Source organism: Echeneis naucrates, chromosome 6 (genome assembly GCF_900963305.1).
Source record: "Echeneis naucrates chromosome 6, fEcheNa1.1, whole genome shotgun sequence".
Lineage (NCBI taxonomy): Eukaryota > Metazoa > Chordata > Actinopteri > Carangiformes > Echeneidae > Echeneis > Echeneis naucrates.
In genome coordinates, this window is record NC_042516.1 from 20,696,261 (window position 1) to 20,714,741 (window position 18,481).

At 39.6% G+C, this 18,481-nt stretch overlaps 2 protein-coding genes and 1 long non-coding RNA gene across 6 annotated transcripts; all 3 read right to left on the reverse strand.

Moving 5' to 3' along the window:
• Window positions 1-303: 303 nt before the first annotated feature.
• LOC115045353 (interleukin-21 receptor-like) lies at window positions 304-4,662 on the reverse strand. 3 transcript variants are annotated; one of them, XM_029504986.1, is made up of 9 exons: window positions 4,632-4,662; window positions 4,350-4,443; window positions 3,634-3,751; window positions 3,340-3,515; window positions 3,002-3,153; window positions 2,741-2,909; window positions 2,298-2,397; window positions 2,080-2,164; window positions 304-1,875 (listed from the first exon to the last, which is right to left on the reverse strand). In XM_029504986.1, exons 2-9 carry the CDS (start codon window positions 4,417-4,419, stop codon window positions 1,381-1,383), a joined length of 1,365 nt encoding a protein of 454 aa, XP_029360846.1. In that variant the 5' UTR covers window positions 4,420-4,443; window positions 4,632-4,662; the 3' UTR covers window positions 304-1,380. The 3 variants fall into 3 exon arrangements, with proteins under 3 accessions (XP_029360846.1, XP_029360848.1, XP_029360845.1); XM_029504988.1 differs by having other exon boundaries at window positions 3,340-3,512; window positions 4,350-4,470; window positions 4,632-4,658; XM_029504985.1 differs by having other exon boundaries at window positions 4,350-4,470; window positions 4,632-4,658.
• Window positions 4,663-6,037: 1,375 nt separating this feature from the next.
• On the reverse strand, window positions 6,038-16,168 carry il21r.1 (interleukin 21 receptor, tandem duplicate 1). 2 transcript variants are annotated; one of them, XM_029504701.1, is made up of 9 exons: window positions 16,144-16,168; window positions 14,482-14,600; window positions 14,101-14,209; window positions 13,376-13,557; window positions 12,898-13,031; window positions 12,605-12,767; window positions 12,389-12,482; window positions 11,124-11,217; window positions 6,038-8,462 (listed from the first exon to the last, which is right to left on the reverse strand). In XM_029504701.1, exons 2-9 carry the CDS (start codon window positions 14,540-14,542, stop codon window positions 7,683-7,685), a joined length of 1,617 nt encoding a protein of 538 aa, XP_029360561.1. In that variant the 5' UTR covers window positions 14,543-14,600; window positions 16,144-16,168; the 3' UTR covers window positions 6,038-7,682. The 2 variants fall into 2 exon arrangements, with proteins under 2 accessions (XP_029360561.1, XP_029360560.1); XM_029504700.1 differs by lacking the exon at window positions 16,144-16,168 and adding an exon at window positions 14,913-15,052.
• LOC115045162 (uncharacterized) lies at window positions 16,167-17,417 on the reverse strand. The gene is made up of 3 exons (XR_003840863.1): window positions 17,285-17,417; window positions 16,798-16,862; window positions 16,167-16,234 (listed from the first exon to the last, which is right to left on the reverse strand). It is a non-coding gene; the product is annotated as an uncharacterized LOC115045162 (long non-coding RNA).
• Between the last annotated feature and the right edge of the window lie 1,064 nt (window positions 17,418-18,481).

The following is an 18,481-nucleotide window of genomic DNA, read 5'->3' on the forward strand; positions in this document are numbered from 1 at the left end:
AAGCTATGTAAAGTCCATTTAGTTTTGTTTTCATCACCTGACATGATCTCCATTGGCAGATTTGCTCTGACTGGAAAATGTAGATGTCATTTTTATTTTACTTTATTTTACTTTATTTGTTGAAGAGAAATGCCAATCTCCACAGAAAATAGCCAAAGAGCATGTTGAATTATATGACAAAAAAAAACAAAAAAAACAAAACAAACTAACAAACACAAAGAGCAGCCCAACATCAGGTCAGGAATGGATTTGGAATCTCAACTATGAAGCAAAAACAAAGTTGAGATTCAGTTTTCCGACTATGAATTTGTTTAATTAAATGATTAAACTCTATAACAGAGAATTTTCAGGAATTAGGAACATGCATTATTCTGATTATTTGTAAAAGGTCAGACGGTCAGCTGTAGTTACACACATGATGAACATGAATCTAAAGTTTTATTGGTTTCTTCTGAACTACAGTATAAACTGCTGCTGAACAAAGGAGCATATAAAGTTTTGTTTTTTGTTTTTTTTTTTAAGTAGCCACAGCACAGCTATGCTTCATACAAGTAACAAATTCACAAAACTTGAACTTTGACTTTATTCATCTCTTAAGAAAAACAAAACAAAACTGTACAATATGAGCCTTTCATCCGTCCGGTCCATTTTAGAAGCAGTGACTATTAAGCTAAGTACAAAGTTTTTCTTCATTAAAAGCTGGAGACAAAGTTTAAGTGCACATGAAGTCTGTACTGGTCTATAATGTCAGCTGGTCTCCTCGTGGTAACATATCGCAGCTGAACTCCCGATAAAACTGCTCTTATTTACATGTTTTTTTTCCGTTTCTGCTGTGAGACAGTGGCGCAAAACTGACAACATACTTTAAAGGAATTGTTTGCAAGCTGCTAGTCTGTAGTTAAAATCTTGATTCTACAACCCCAACATCAGATAAAAGATAAAATCACCAAATGCACGAGCTACAGAAAACTGCTGTGCTGTGATTTGGGCTGGAAGAACTTCTAAAATGATCACTATGTGATAAAGTTAGGCCCACATCCACTGTCATGTGGTGAGCAAAGCCTTCAACCTCACGTTCGCAGGTCAATATAGCTGCTTAACTTCAGAGGAACTCGCTAAGTTTTATGCAATGTCCTATTTGATGCTATTGTGCATTTCTGAAATCAGAAAAGTCAGTTCATCTATTGACCAATGGTGTGACCTTATCATTTGTAAGTTCATCAGTCAGTGAGATTCACCATTTTTACATCAACAAGGCAGAAAAAAAAAGAAAAGTTCAGATACGCAGAAGCGTTGGATTTTGACCCTAAACAGTAAAAGCAGCCTGTTTGATCAGTATCAGCAACATGTTTTTGTTCAGCTATCATCTTCTGGGTTCGTTCACTTAGACACCAAAACAGGAACAACACCATCTGCCGTTTTGTTGAGAATGCAGTAATCGTTACGGAAACATGGCGGTGAGGACTCGTCAACAGGACTGTTTGGTAAACTGCACTCTGGGTCTTCAGTCAGGTCCTCACAGCTGCAACCAGAATCAGCACGGCTGATCTCCGACAGAGTTTCAGGTGGACCGGGAGTGACTTGTGCTTCTTTAATGGCAAAGTCCCAGACTGAGCAGGGAAGCTGAGTGTAAGACGTGTTCCCCGGACAGAATGACATGGTAACAGGAGGAGGAGCTTCGTGCAGCTCAGGTAAACCAACATATGAACTTGGGCTCTGACTGAATGTCAGAGGTGTTACTGACAGACTGAAGACATCCTGGTTCTCTTCTGGATCCTTCGGGATGGGTTTTGGCACAACCATGATATCACAGGTCATCGGGGGCTCCTCAGTTTTGTATATTAGTGCAAATTTGCCTTGAGGTGTAAACCATTCCTGTGGATTCAGTAGAATGTGCTGAAGTTGCATGACTTTGTTTTTTATGTCATTGTATTCCTGCATTATTTTATGGCCTTTAGTGGAATTCTGCTTAGCATTGCGAAAAGATTACGAAGGCCTTTTAAAGACCTCAGTGTGACAGTGCTGCATTTAAATGTTGGAATAAAAAGTGGACAGGAGGACATTGTCCGACCGGCTCACCTGCAGATTGCTCTCATGTTGCTGGAACAGAGGCTGAAAGAAATGTGCTGGTGATGGTGTGTGGGAGAGAGTTTTTATCTTCATTCTGTTGTACAAATCACAAAGTATAAAGATCGAATCACATGTCGCCTTATTATTACTATCCAGCAGAATACAGCTGTCATGAGAAGTTTCATTCTCCCCTTCGACATCAACACATTGAAGGACAGCTGGATTACCTCGAGGCAGGACTGAAGAGTACAATCAACAGCAATCCGACAAGCAGCAATCCAACCGGGGTCAGAGATTTGGTCAGAATTAGTGAAAGACTGTCTTGTTCTGAGAGAGTGTCAAGAAATATAAAGAAATGATTCAGAACTAGAATTATGTAGTAATCATACACCACAGATGGAAGGGAAATTATTGGCAGGCTGGTGATGGCAAGTGATGAGTATCACTCTTTGAAAGTCTCTGAAACTCTGACTCATGTTTTTTCAAAGAGTAGGCTAGCCTATATGTAATTCCTGTTCTTGATGATACTAAGATACACGTAATTCAGAGATAACATTTTACATACAGTGCAACGCAGGGGGAAGCAGACTTTACATAAAGATGTATATCACACATGTTTTTCTCTCATTTAGTGCCACGAAGCCGTGCCAATGAAATGACAACAATTTACCTTCTTGTGTTTTCACTTGCCAGCATGTCATTGGACTCCACTCGCTCCAAGTTCCGTTATATGCCTTTCGATATTCCGCAGGTCTAGATCTCACTTTAATGCAATATGCACCATGAGCGACGAGGTCTGACCTTGGAATTGATCCAAACGTCGCACTTAATTTGAGAGTCTGGGGAAACGTTAAAACGATCAAAACTAGGATTGCCACCTTGTTAAACAAGCTGCCTGAGTATATATAACATCCATGACGGTGAATCTTACTTGGCTCCAGCTGCTTTGGGATTTTTGAAGTAGGAGTTCGTAGTCAAGTTGTCGCTTGAGATAGTCATGATTGTCATACTCAGATTTCCAAGTGATGTTAAAACCTTCTGCTCCTTCTTGAACCTCAACATCAGATGGAGGCGTCAGCCGTACTAATCATAAACAGTGATGTTTAAACAAGTTGTGCTTTTTTATTTTGGTAATGGTGATCATATTATCCTCAAATGCATTAAAATCATTTAATTATCAATGTCAAACACGTTCATGGAGAGACAGCTGCACACATGCATCCAAAAAAAGCACACAATCTGTCAGACATGTATGATGTACATACTTACTGTTCTTTGCAGGTTTAAAGATCTTAGCTAGAGAATGGCAGGCAAATCCATCACAAAGATGGATTGAAAATTTATCGAGGTCCATAAAGTTGCTTTCCATGACTTTGCAGTCACATCTGTAGGTGTTATTCGTCCTCACAAGTGGACAGGTGGTATTCACACAGCCCTGTGTTCTGCTGAACAAAACAATAACAGTACAGTGCCATGGTCAAGCCATTTGCCCAAAATACAAAGATTATATTTTGTAGAAAGGATTAAATAATTTTCTATTGAACAACATATTCATTCACTTACCAAAAGTGACAGAATGTCAGGCTGTAGTTGGTGTTGGATGGGCCAACAAGATTATCAGTGATGTTCAAGACACAGGTAATTTGGTTCCAATAGGCAGTAGCACATGAATATCCATCAACTACACAAGTGGGAGGAAGAGAGTGTTATCATGCAGATTTTGGCAAAATCCAAGACCCAAAAATACATGACAGGAGACTATAATATGTAAGTATATGCATTTTATAGTGGTAGCTGTGACTTTACAGACAATTAAATATCTCAGTTCAGTGGATGTGAGATGTCTGCAGGGAGCATATGCCAAATATGGCATTAATATTTTTTCTCTTGGCTTTACAGTCCCAGTCAAAAGTTCACACACTCTCCTGTCAGTTTGAATAGGAAACTGTACCCAGTGAATGGAAATACTGAAGCACAGTGCTAAAGTCTCTCTCAGTACATCACCTGAGTGAAAGTTACTTTCCCCCTCTTAGTTAGAGAAAAAAAATTAATTGTGGTCAATTGTTATTTGAAATTTCTATTTGACTTTAACATTTCCCTTGAACCTCCCACTGAGATTCATGACTGGAATGCATGACTGACTCATGTGAAATCATCTGGTGGTGATGGTGGCAGGAGGAGGTGGGAGGTACAGGATCATTGTATGACTTATGTACAGTAACAAGCTGACAAGCTGCCTTATTACAGATAGATCCCCCCAAAAATGGCCAGACAAATACCTCTGAAGCAGCTGGCAGCTGTGAAGATGCTGGACCACAAACACACCAACAGGAGCCCTGGACGCTTCATGTCTCAAAGGAAATGAGCATCACTCTGGATATGATAGATAAAATATCACTCCTAAAACATATAAAACATACATATACATGCAGTATATCAGTCTAGTCTATACTGACACAGATTTATAATCCACAGAAAACATTCCTGCTACAAGACAAGTAGAATCAGACAGAAAAATAATAACTAGCCTGAAGCTGTATTGAATGGAAAAGAGTCTTTACCGTGGGTCTGCCCTGCTGCTGTTGTTTCTGAGGCACTGAATGAGATGGAACTGAGTATATCAGCAGTTGCATCACAGGAAGTCAAACCTCCTTACGTCACTCTGTTGTAGCTTTCTGACCTCATGTGTTCTCAGTTGTTCGCACAACAGCAGCGCTGGTGGTGGGTTTTGTTCTTTTTTAAGTAAAATGTTTAGTCATTGGAAATAATAACATCTAAATAGGAATTATTTATGTACACAAAATAAAGGGAACACTAAAATAAAATCCTAGATCTCAATGAATGAAATATTCCAGTTGAAAATCTTTATTCATTACATAGTGTGTTAAGAACAAAATAACATGATCAAAATTTACGTATTCACGTAAATCAAAGTTTTTATCCCATGGACGTCTGGATTTGGAATCATACTCAAAATGAAAGTGGAAAATCACATCACAGGCTGCTCCAACTTCAGTGGAAATTCCTCAAGACAAGTCAAAATGAGGCTCAGTAGTGTGTGTGACCTCTCGACAGCGCCTGGGCAGTCTGCGGTGCAACGTTGGTGGATGGAACGAGACATGACTGAACTGCTGACCCACGTCAGCCACATGAGGCCTCGCACTGTCAGCCATCAGGAGGAACCCACCGACATGTGGTCTCACCCGGATCTCATCCCGGTACCTAATGGCAGTCAGGGTACCTCTGGCTAGCGGCCCACCAAAGAAATGCCAATCCACACCATTGCTGACCCACCGTCAAACCGGTCATGCCGTTCCCCACGGCGTCTGTCACGTCTGTCACATGTGCTCAGTGTGAAGAGCACGGGGCGCCAGCGGCGACTCTGCCAATCGCCCTGCACGGTGTTGGTCTGTGAGCACAAGCCTTCTGACACTTTAAGCAGAAACATGCATATTCCTGCTGGAGGTCATGTTGCAGGGCTCCGGCAGTGCTCCTCCTGTTCCTCCTTGCTCAGAGGAGGTGGTAGCGGTCCTGCTGGTGGGTTGTTGCCCTCCTACGGGGTATCTCTTCTATACTCTGGACGCTGTGCTGAGAGACACAGAAAACCTTCTTGCCAAAGCTCGTGCTGATGCGCCATCATGGATGAGCTGCCCCACCTGAGCAACTTCTGCGGTTTGTAGGGGTGCGAGCACTGACGAAATGCAAAAGAGCCAGGAGGGATGAGGTGGTCACTCCTTCACTGCCTCTCGTTTCCATCTGTTGTCTGTTCCTTTTGCACATCAGCAGGTGACACTGATTCACAAACACTTCTGCTTCCTAACTGGAAGTGTGATTGACTTAGAGTTACATTGTGTTGTGAAGGTGTTTCTTTTATTTTTTTGAGCAGTGTATATTTTGTTACGGTGGGTTACAACTTTAATTTAGGAATGTTAAGAAAACATTTTGACACATAAGATATATTTTTTTAATTTCTTTATTAATCTAACAAGCTTTGGCTCTCCACTGGAAGTGACTCCTTTCCAAAATCAGTGTTTTGATAATTATGGCAGTCTGCCATGTAACATCTAAATTACATTTTCATACTCATCAAACCATATTCAACAAATCCTTATGATGCTGTGAAGTATTCACTTATCTAAAAATTGTTCTTCCCTTCAACTTGTCATTACTATGACACAGAAAGAAAAACGAGACTTCCCAAACACAACAACTCAACAAAAAAAATCTAAAAGCTCAACACAACACAGAAAGACAAAAATGAGATGTAGGTATGTTCACTTGATACTGAAAAGCCAGTGCACGAGATAAAAGAAAAGCAAATAGACTCCAGATTGAGAGAGTACTCCAATTTGGAAGGGGGACAAAAATGAGCTGAAAAAACATATAATATATATATAATAATATAATAATATAATATAATATATGACTGTAAACCTGTTATCAGCTTTAAAGATGAAACTGCAGACTTTCTGTGCAAAGCCAGAATCAGACCATGCATGTCTCTGTTCTTTAACTGAATACAGAATTCATTTATATGATCACAGCTTAGTAATCAAACTGTGGGAAAAGCAGACAGCAGGTAGATTGGTGTAGGATGGAGAGTCACGACCTCAACGAGCACCCAAAAGCTGGCAGGGAAACTCAGAATATGGAAATTAAATGAGCCACATTTCCCCCGCCCACCACACGCTCCTCCATTTTTAGATAATATCAGCAATATTCACCAAAACCTCCAAAATCTTCAAATCAGCAGGTGTCCTGATGTAATGTCATAAACATATCTGTCACGAATATGAAATGTGCATAACATGGGCCCAAAACATCAATATAATAATGTTTTTTCATTTTCAACGTGCTTTTTTAGTCATGAAGTATAAAGGTGGCATTTGGCAAAATGGAACGAATACACTCAGAAAACCTTTTCTACATAACTCAAGGCGATTGACATGCTCAACACAGAGGCTCTTGACAATTGAGGTCAATGTCAGAAAGTTTTTAAAAAATGATAAAACCTTGCTCCATGCTTGCTTGTTACTGACAAAACAGGATGGATGGTTAAGGTGGTTACACACAAAATGCATGTTCAAGGAAAATAAAAATTATCAGACATCTTGATAAGGCAGCAGGCATGCTTGCATTGCAGCACAGGTTGATGACCATGGCCATGAAGTTTGAAATTCAGCAACTAAAGACAATTTCTAGCAGCATAAAGCAGCATACAATAAGCAACAGCATTTTATCCTCTGTTGCATGACTGAAGTCTGGAGGGTTGGGTGGGGCTTGCTTTCAGACTAATTATAGACTTTACTATAATGAATAATTACAATTAAAGTAGCATTCACATGATTGGTTTAAAAGATTGACTTAAAGAAAATAAGGAAAATTGGAAAATGGCACACTTGCTGTGTCTTTGAAAAGTCTTTTAAAAGCAAAACATGCACAAAGAAAGAGGAAGCTAACTATATAGATACACAGTACAAAGTTAACAGTATTCGAGCATTTCAAGATGAATGAAACATGCAGGACTGTGTCCTGACCAGATGACTGGTATCCTCTTTAAATCTTAATGTCCTACAATGTCCATGTTGTAAATCCCAAATTGTGATCCTAAATCACTGTGTTTCGCGTAGTTCGTTCTCTGAGTTGGTGGAGTCCTCCTGAATAGTGTTACATACCATCCACTGCTTCACGTAGTTGGAGTTGGAGTTTTTGTGTTCGTTAAATAAATCAGAGTCTATATGGTCTCCTCTGTTTGAGTCCGAGGCCCCGGGGCTACTGCACTCGACAAAACCACTGTCAATAGTGTCCAAATCCACATGTGGGTATCCGTCGTTTGAGTCGTTTGAGGCAAACGAGTCGAGTGACAGCCTCTCCGGTTCGTGAATCTGGGCATGAGGCTGAAAGTTTAGATGCTCCAGTGACAACTCATTGGATATTTGATTTTCATGCTGCGGTAACAGCCCATTTTGTCTGTCCAACCTGGACAGCTGTGGTTCCTCCAAATTGTAGTCGCCGTTCCCTCTGTTGTCCTCCTCAAAGGAACCGAAGCTTTCTCCATCTTTGTAACATTTGAGGGTGTTCATGGAGCTCTGGGACATGACTTCCTCCTCAAACTCCTCTCCAGACAGAGTCACGGTGTGGATGGAGATGTGCCCAACGGAGTGGCTGGTGCCCTGTGAGCTGCCCCCGTCCTGGAAGTGCAGCGGTAATTTGTTTTGAGGCTGCTGCAGCGCCTGGAGGAACTGACCAACCTTCTTGGTCTCAAGGATCTCGCTGTAGCATTGCTCCTCGTTGTTCCACTGAAGAATGTCGTGCGGCTTCTTGGTTGTTGGCTGAATTTGGGAGTTGATCATCAGGTAATCGTACTCGCTGAATACAGGCTTCACCCACTCCTACAACAGACAAATCGGCGTATGGGGTTAAATCAATCATCACAATGAATCTTTTATAGCAATTGTTGTACATTTTGGGAAGGACTTTCTCCAAACTTTAAAACAACCTTTTCTAACTAGAGGTCCACATGGCACTTCTTATATAAACAATACTATACAATCAAATGTTCAGGACTAAACTGATTTCACAGACTTCAGTCTTCATTCGCGACAAAAAAAAGAGCTTAAAAGAAATCTTTAAAAGTCGCTACATTCTAAAAGAACAAAAAAATATTTGTCTATATTCATGTTTTGTTGATGAAGGTTTGTCAGCCCATCACCAGAACCTTTGCAGCCCCCTGGTGGGCTGCGACCCACAGGTTGGGAATCACTGTCCTAAAGAGATGATTCTCTCAGCTCGCCATTATTCCCAGTAGAACCACAGTCGATAAGATATAATTTGTTAATTGAGGAGTTTGTAGTCTTGAAGGCAGTTGTTAAATTTGAGCAATGAGTTTTTCATATTTAGGGTCTAAACATTTATCGGAGCAACTTCTGCAAAGGGCCGTATATATATTTACTTACATATATAATAAGTTTAAATTGTACAGAATCCTAGATGCTTCAATGAGGGAACACATACACAAACACACAATAAGTAAGTTCATTAATTCTGAGTATGTATTAATGTTTGTTTCATTATTTCATTATAATTTATTTATTTATAATTATTCATTATTAGTTTCATTAAAAGTTATTTTCTTACCTCCTACAAGGAAATGTTGACAGTTTAGTCAATCCTAATCAGTTTTTAGCTAGTATCTACTGCACATAAACAATGAGTTGTGCTCAGTGAAGAAATAAAGGTTGGTATAATCATATTTACTTTTCTTTTTTTACTTTGATGCAGACTCTCCACAACTGCATGCAGCTTCAGAGCAGCTCATTCATGTTACAAAGGCTTAACAGCTCTGCAGCCAGCCGGCAAAGTGATGCCCTGATAAGCATGAATCAAATTCTTGATGCAAAGTTTGCCACATCCTGAGGTACAAAGCTCATCGCCATCACGGAGCTGCCTCTAATCCGCTGAGAAAACACAAGTGCACTACACCACAAGAAAAAGATAAAGAGTGCAAGCGAAGTAGATCGGTGATTTCTGAAAGAAAGGCTGGTTCAGTTCTGTCAAAGTGATCTTGTAGAGATTCTCTAACTTAACAAGTTAGACAAGAACAGGTTATTGTCAAAATGTCCTTCCTATTCTGATGGTGGTTGGATTTCTACGAACTTGACTCTACCTCTAAAAAGATATTCCCAATTCCCAGAGAAATGTCCTTCTATGTTCTCCATAAAGTGATCTAGATTGTTTGCAGGTAAAACAAACAGGAAAAAGTAAACTCCTCTTTCCTGAGACATTGTGCCAGGTTAGTCTGCATATAGACTACCTGCTATGCCTGCACTTTTTACACCATCATGGTTTCCTGTACACAGATTCAGTGTTTTTAGTTTGCTTACAGTCTGTATGACGTTGTTAATGAGTCGGTGTATTTTTCCAGATGTAAATCCTCGAACCTCGCCCCTTAAGTCACAAATAAGATTTTAATTAAAGAACATCCCAAAATGTTGATTAATTAATTTCATCTACTTTAGTTTGGACATTTCATCTCGTAGAGCAAAGTAGAGCGAGCGTTTCACTGTCTAACTTGTACCTCCCCTTCCACAATATGTCCTCTCGGTTATACGCTGCAGCAGCTCGCTCTGGTGAGCAAAGTTGGGAACTGCAACACGTTTGGTGTTTACGACAGTTACATCTGAAAAACACCAGCTGTGATTGCAGCACACAGTTACTCAGACGTGAGTGTGTGTGGACGTGATGATGAGCAGGCATGTATTTATTTGTTTCTGCACTCAGCTGAATGTGTTGAATTTGGTCAGAACACTGAATCCAGTTTAGTTTTTTTACCCTTTAAACATGCCACGTCACAATATTAGGATGAGAGGACTGCTGACACTGCCCAGACTGAGAACCTGAGCTGAACTTAATCACTTAAAAAGGCTCTGTAGTCGACAGTGCTGAATCATTTAGAATAATTTAATCCTTAACATGCTGACAGGCTGTCACTTGGGGCATATTTAAGGTATCTTTTGAGGTTTTTGAGGGTGCAATTAGATCATGTTGAGCCTTTATGACTGGCATCGACATTTAGAAGGGAAACCATTATTTGGACATAAAATGAGGAAGTGTTTGCTTTTGTTTTTCTCTCAAAATAACTAATTAACTTGTCTTTAGGTGTAAAATATGGAGGTACTTTACAACATGGGAAAAGAAAAAAAATCCACTAAGAAACGTCACTATACTGTGCCCATTTTAAGTGTAAACAGGCTATTTTTATCCTGAAACAATGACACATAAAAGGCCTGAAACGATTCAACGAGGGTATTTTCCACTGGAGTGGAACCAGGTAGCGTGTCAAAGACAAATGTTTAACCACAGCATCACAGATAGATGAAAAATCAAAAGCCTCTGGATGCCCCTGCACACTGACTCATTTGCATCACAAAGGCCCCAAAATGTGACATGGGAAAGTCCCGAGCAGGGTCCAGATGTGCTGAAAGTCCCCTCTTGGGCAACACCTGCTGGGCTAGTATGGAAATTACAGTGAGCTGTTTTGTCTTCCCCCTTACCTTAAAGTTCCCTCCGTAGTTGTGGTAAAGGGGCTTGAAGAACTCATCTGGCTTCGGGATGTATGTGATCAACTGCAGCTTTTGACGCCAATGACTGAAAAAGATTAAAGAACGAAAGCAGAGGATGAAAAATGAAATTACATACATAACTCAAGGGTGCTGCATCTCTTCTGATGGGGTGATTTCGTTTTCGTTGGTAAAGCATAACCGGTAATACAGATAACAGAAAATTACTTTTGTGTGAACTATTACACAGCAGGAAGGTGAAAACATGAATCCGATCTCATAGATGAGCAAAATAATACAATGAGAGGTCTAGAATGTGAATGACAGAAAATGTAGCATGACCTCTGATTTGATCATCCAAACTTTGATTTAAATCAATAAACTTAATCATTGATTAAGTTATATTGTTAATTTCCAAGGTTAGTAGTGCTAGTTTTTTCTCTACAACTTAATGATAAGACACAGCAAGTGACACAGTATGAATCTTATTAATAGTTGGGGATGTAATAAGATGTAACAAGAACGTAATAAGGAGTAATAAGAACTTAAACCAAAAGGAAACAATATTGATTTGATGTGAAAAAAGAAAGCATCTATGATGGCAAAAGTCACATCAACTTCTAGATATCTGAGCCATATTATGCTGTGCTAGCATAAATACTGGTGCTGGAAAACACCTCAGGGCATAATGCAACAACAATTCAGCAGCTTCTTTGCAATTAATTAGGAGGTTCATGATGAAAGGCCTTAAGTGGTGCATTGAATACCAGCAACCGCAAAGTTGAAATCATAGATACCATTGGGTCGGAGTTCATGTTCCCCTTTGAGTTAGTGTTTCTTCTTGTAACTGCAAAGTCTTCTCAGTTCTCTGACACTGATGCTCTACATAACTTCCTATATCTGCTAGCCATTTCAGTGCAACTTGTCGCTGCACATACAGTGCTGCAGTGGTTTCTCTATATGTGGGAGGTGATGCCAGGAAAAGTGTAGATTGAAGCTTCAACACAACTTGCTATTCACTTACTGGAAGCGTTGATGACCTTAAGTGTTAATTTGCTGTGACTTTGGACCCAAATATATAGTCTGTGCAACGAATTCAGATTGGTTTAAGGAATTAAACTTTTACGGTTTCAAAAACATACAAATGGCGCTTTTGAGCATACGGAGCAAAAGGAAAATAAGGAATCACAGTCCAATTCAAAACAGACTTTCACATCCAATTCACATCTAAAGGAACTCCCAGTGTTTATAATACTCACGATTTTTGGAAACAAAACCAAAATGCAATGCCAAGGACAGGAAAGATGATAAAACCGAGAGGCCATAGATAATCTTGATCCGCTCCAACATTACCTAGGAAGAGGAAGAGAACACTTTCTGATTATGAAATGCTGAAATAAAGAGTCAATGTAGAAATTCATACATGACGCTTCAGTAAACACATGACCAGGCTGAAAGCTACAATGTTGTTTTACCCTCTATGGTGTTTGTGGAGCTCCACTCGCTCCACGGACCAGTATAAAGATTGGTGGGACACATTTTGGCCCGAATGTCCACGATGTATTTGACCCGTGGGTCGAGATTCTCATGGTTTATCTCAGTGTAATTTTTTTCCACAGAAAATGAAAGAAATGGGTCCTGTGGGGTAAAAAAAAAAAAAAAAAAAGGGGAGTTTTGCGTTGGAATCGCCAGCCAGCAGACAAATTTGGCAATAAAGTCAATGCAACATCATCTCAACGATAATCTTAGTGATTTTATGCATGTTTACCTTTGACAAGTTTTTGCTGTCTTGTATGCGGATGTTGTACATGAGGCAGTCTCTAGGGTTGAGGTTGCCCCAAGTGATCTTGTTGAACGTGTCAGCATGTGTTACTTGAACATTGAAAGGAGGCTGGGGTTTCACTGTGAAAGTAAAGTCCCAAGGGGAAGGTGAAAATAAACATGTGCCAAAAATGCCTTAGACCACATGCGGCAGTTACGCAGAATTTTTAACTTCACTCATAATTTGTAGGGTAAAGCAGGCGTTTTGCTACCAAATGAAAAATGGGAAACTTGCTACCATGATTCCTGTCAACTCTGTATTTTTTTCAGAACGATTATTTGTGAATAAGAAAATGAAAAAGAATCTCAACGTGCAGTTTGATGCCACTACACAAGTCACAAGTGACATTTCACAACGTCTGTGTTAACGTCTTTTCTGCTCAGCCTGTAAAATGTCAGTCTCTGGTCTGAACAGCTGAACTTACCCACTTCACTTAGTTGCCAGCTGGATGGCTGGCTGATAATTAATTTGTTGTCTTGTTGTATGGCCTTCGCACTACACGTGGTTCCAATGGATGCAACGTCATCAAGGTCCTCCTGGTGAATTATGCACCAGGATTGAGGTGGTTTGATTTCACAGCTGCCCTCAACGACTTCTTCTTCACCACTGTAAGAGAAAAGCAAACAGTCAGTTAGACATCTCAGCACCATTTGATGCTTTTACAAAAAAATAATAATCCAGTGCAGGTGTATTCATTATTGATCATCATTGATCAAATTGCCAGTTCGCTTAAAGAAAAAGATAAAAGATAAGTTGAATATCTTTCTTTTATCTTAAATATCTTTTCTAAATTGTCACACAGCTTATGTTAACAACCCTTTCTCATGCATTTTTTAAAATGCACATGATATTTTGCACGATTACACCAATGAACACTGAAAACATCCCAATGCATGAATGCATGATGCTCTGTGGAGGGTTTTCATTTTCAAAACTACAAAAACAGCCTCGTTAAAGTCTGATGAGACTGGATCTATTTTAATGACACAAATATCTAAATGTTACAGGCAGCACAAGAATAGCAACATGATTATGTATAAGTTAGGAAGAAAAAGGCACCTCCCTGGCCTCCTTCTGAATTAAAGCTATGATTAAGTCACATACAGTATCAAACATCTTCATTACCAGCAGCACAAAAAAAAATTGTACCTGCAAGTGACTTGGAGGAGGACAGGATGCGTCAGCACCGAACCTGAGCAGGAACAATTCAGCAAAGCCTTGTAGTCCGTCGAACAGGTAATATTGCACATAGATGTGACTGTATCAGAAAAGAAAAGCCTTTTAAGTTTGAATTAAAAAAAAAAACAGCGACATTATAAAAATATCCGCCCTGTTACATCATTGACTTATCAACCGTGCTCAAGTGAAGAAGCTCATTTCCAAGGGAAACCTGAGCTGGGCCACAGCGCCAATACAAACATACAATACACAAGAAAAAACAGCTAATCTCATCTAAACTTAAAGAAGAATTTACAACTACTTTTTCACACTATTACGCGAAAATGATGCCAATTAGATAAAGTGACTTACCACCATGAGTCAATAAAGTGAGGCCCCACAACAGCAAAAAGTACACAGGTTTCAGCGCCATGGGGGAAACCCACTGTTATCAGCAGCTGGACACACAGGAACTTTCACTGCAGCTGGAACTAATAATAGGTATGTATTAATGTATTTGTCATTCATATGAAGCACAGACACACACACACGTCAATGCTCTATGACATCTTAGATGCTATCTGAGTTAAAGAAATATGTATAAAGTTGACAAATGTTTCAAAAATCTTTCTACAACATCATGAGTGGTGAATAAAACAACAATAATCGAATATATTCATAGATGAGCATCAACCTTTACTATTTAGAGTAGAAATACAAGGGAAGAAACAGTTCACTGAATAAATCTCACAAAACAGCTGACAACAATTCTTTCACAAATTTTAAAAGAACAGCAATCTTACCTCTTTTAATTTGAATCCTGATACAAATGTAAATCCTGAATCTACTGACCTAATCAGTCTGTCAGAGAATAGAGTTAGTATGTGCAGCCGAGTCTATGTCTGCCTGAGAGCACTCAGTGGAAGAACAACCTTTGTCATAGTCGTCATCAATGGTGTGACAAAGGATGTGGTTTCAGACCCTTTGAGCTGTGTGAGTCTGTGTGGTGCCTTTCCACCACATCCACATTACTGCTATGAATATGCATTAGTTAACCAGGGGAGGACATAAAAGTCAACAGGAAGCTGAAATTATTATCTACAAAATCATGTAGTCATCATGTTTATGTCACCAAGAACTGACAACAGACATTCTTTCATAGAAATCTGATGTTCAGTTGCAATAAAAGATAAATTTAACCAGGTCTTCTGAGTGAATAATCTACTGATGTGATGCAGTGCGTTTTAACAGAGCTTCAGCTTGCTCATATTATTTTTACCATTTAGTCAACATGCGATGTTTCAGTTATGAAATGACACTGCTGACACCAGGCAGGCTTTCATATCTTTCAAAAGACCCTTATCTTATGCCCACATGTCTACAATAACAGTTTTCAGATAATGCCAGATCTGTGCATTCTGTTTTGACCTAACAGAGCAGTGGAGCCCCCTCAGAGCTCATTGTTAATACATACATAACTTCTAAATCCTAACTCCTAAAGCTTTTTGAGCTCCATTCTCCACCACAAACCATAATCCAAATGTATATATACTAAAAAGTAGGTGTTTTGAATGATACTGGCTGGCAGGTGAGCCAGGGTGAGACTTCAATCATTATGTGGGCATGTGAATGAGTCTTGCTTAATGTCACGGTACCAATATTAGTCACAGCCAAATGCCAAACTATCACACAAACGTAGATGCAGTTTCACAACTGTGAAGCTTTGAACCCAGAATGACAACTCTGACAAAGACAGGTTACAGAATGGAAAGAAAATAAAACAAAAGACTAGAAGTTTAATTATTTCATTTGGTTTATTTTTGGCTTTGTGGTTTGCAGTGGTGTTAATGTTAACGGAGTTCTACTGAGAAGTCTTATCTTTTGTATTATACACTCTTTTCATTTGAAAAACATCCTAATTTATTGGGAGTGACAAGGCCACTAACTGTGACTTCACCCTCGCACAAACAGTTGCATTAACTGTTTTAATGAATATGCAGCAGAGCTGTCACATTACAGATTACAGTATGTTACCTTTGTGAAGCTGCTCCCATTAAGGTCTGGAACCAGGGGATGGCATCACTAGACCTGGAGCTGGTCCCTGGCAGGGGCTGCAGTTTGTTTGCTGGTTAGGACGGAAAGACCCTTTTATTCATGAGGACTTTCTGCAAAATTTTTCCCACACAGTAATCCTCTTGAGTTGACAACCTAGAGAGGGGTATTTAAAGTGACGGTGCAGTCCTCATACTGTAGCTTAGGTACACATGAGAAAATCAAGTGGTCTGAACACGACTGCTGCATCATCAGAAGACTAATACCTGAAAAGTGAGTTTGGCTTTTGGTCTAAATGCAGCTGTCCTTTATTTCACAGTAACTGTTAAAGGCCATATACAAGTTTTAACTAAAAGCCTCTCAAGTTTACACTCCATGCTTTTCCTCCAACTAAACAGTTTTGTGCCCATGTAAGTGTTTTACTCTCTATCAGAGCTGGATCATGTTGTTGAGCAATTAGTCATTATTTCAGAATAAACATTACTGCAGTTCGTATCATTTGTATGCTTATGTTGCTAGTCATGTTCTGACCCATTTTATCTTTTGATTATATCAGCTCCAGTAATTTTCAACGATTTAAATAACATTTAAAGAGTTCTTCTTTCTCTGTGTTAAGCAAAATCTGTTCACACTTACTGTCGCTGAGAAATTTGGCTACAAACAGCATGAGGTCAGAGGGAGAGAACTCATCTGGTCAGCACCTAAAATTTGTCACAGACGTGGAAACAGAAGGGGCAGGAAATGAAAATACTGACAGGAAATGCTGGACTGAATGAGCTGCTATCAGTCTGTTTGTATCCACAGAAGAAGCTCAAAGTAAAAATGGGTTCATGTCTCAATTAAAGTATTCAAGAAGCTGCCTTAAACTTTTTATAAGCACATATTAAATTATGCTGAGTTTTCCTTCAACTTTTTCTTGTTGATTGTTGTTTTTTAAATGGCTTTTGTTGTGTCTTATTTCCTTGTGGTCTCAGTAAAAGGCAGGCACGCAGGCCCAGTTGTTAACCATTTTGAAATTTGAAATTGAAAAACAGGAATAAAATTCAACAGAATATTGAGACATATTTCGTGCAAAATACCAACAAACTCTGTGACATTGTTTGTTGTGTGAGAAATAATGTACCTTTGTTTGTAAGAGTCTGCCCACGACACGCTCCACTCCTCTGCTCGCACATGCCTCGTTTACGTCAACAGGCTCCGTGGCAGGTTGCTCCTTTTTTTCCACGGGGGGCGGATCGCTTTTACCGGCAGGTGAGTCCAAAATCCGTAACTGCTGATTCATTTGAAGAGACATATGAGAATTAAAGAATATTCTGGCCCTCAATAAAAACTGTCTCTGGTACTTCAGCACACCTGATGTATTACCACCTTCAAGTAGAGCCAGATATGATGGTGGTATGTGTGGTGGGTTTTCTGACTTCACAGGGAGGGGGGACTTGAATAGCCTTATATATATGTGCAACCCTGCAATCATCCCATTACACACTATAATGTTGGCGCACACCATCTTTATGGTGCTCATTGGGATTACTTTAGTGTTGTGTGTGTATATACAGCATATACTGTGTTACATGTGTGTTATTGCCACACCAGCACACTGTTATAAGCCCCATGTTACTGTATGACTGTATTTGTTGGTTGCTCTTGTGTGCAATAAATTATAATTTATCTTTGATCTTACACTGCCACCCACTTCCTTTCAGATCACTGCAATGTGCAGATCTATGGTATTTATAGCCCGAAGGGTTGATCAACAATGTTTTTACCAAAGCAGGTTTTGAATGATTTTCAAGTTATGGAAATGTGAATAATCACTGTAACGATGAATAAGCTGAATAAGTCAACCAAGACGATGACCCCTTCTCAGTTCTGCTTCTTGACTCACTACAGGACGTTTGCATCTTGAATTTGCTGATGCTTAGTTGAGACAGCGTGAATCAAAAGCGCCTTCGGTGCAGAATATTTCTACCCAGCTTCTCGACAGATTGCACACTGACAGAAAGGAGCCCAAACACATCTTGACACAAGAGCAACAGAACAACAGCATAAGATGATGGCTAAGCTGTCATCCATGAAGAAGACTGGACAACCAGCACTGCTGACAACATACATACTCACAGCTGTAAATAACCCGTCTTTACCTTATTTTACCCCCCCACCCCCCCACCCCACCATGGGACAGATGAAGGAATTGGAATTTAATTTGAATAGTATCACACAACACATCACATGACTGTGCATTTCTATATGACAACATTAAATTTGCATGGGGGGATCTTCTGCATTTGGGGGGTAAAAATCAGGTCCCCCAAGAAGATAT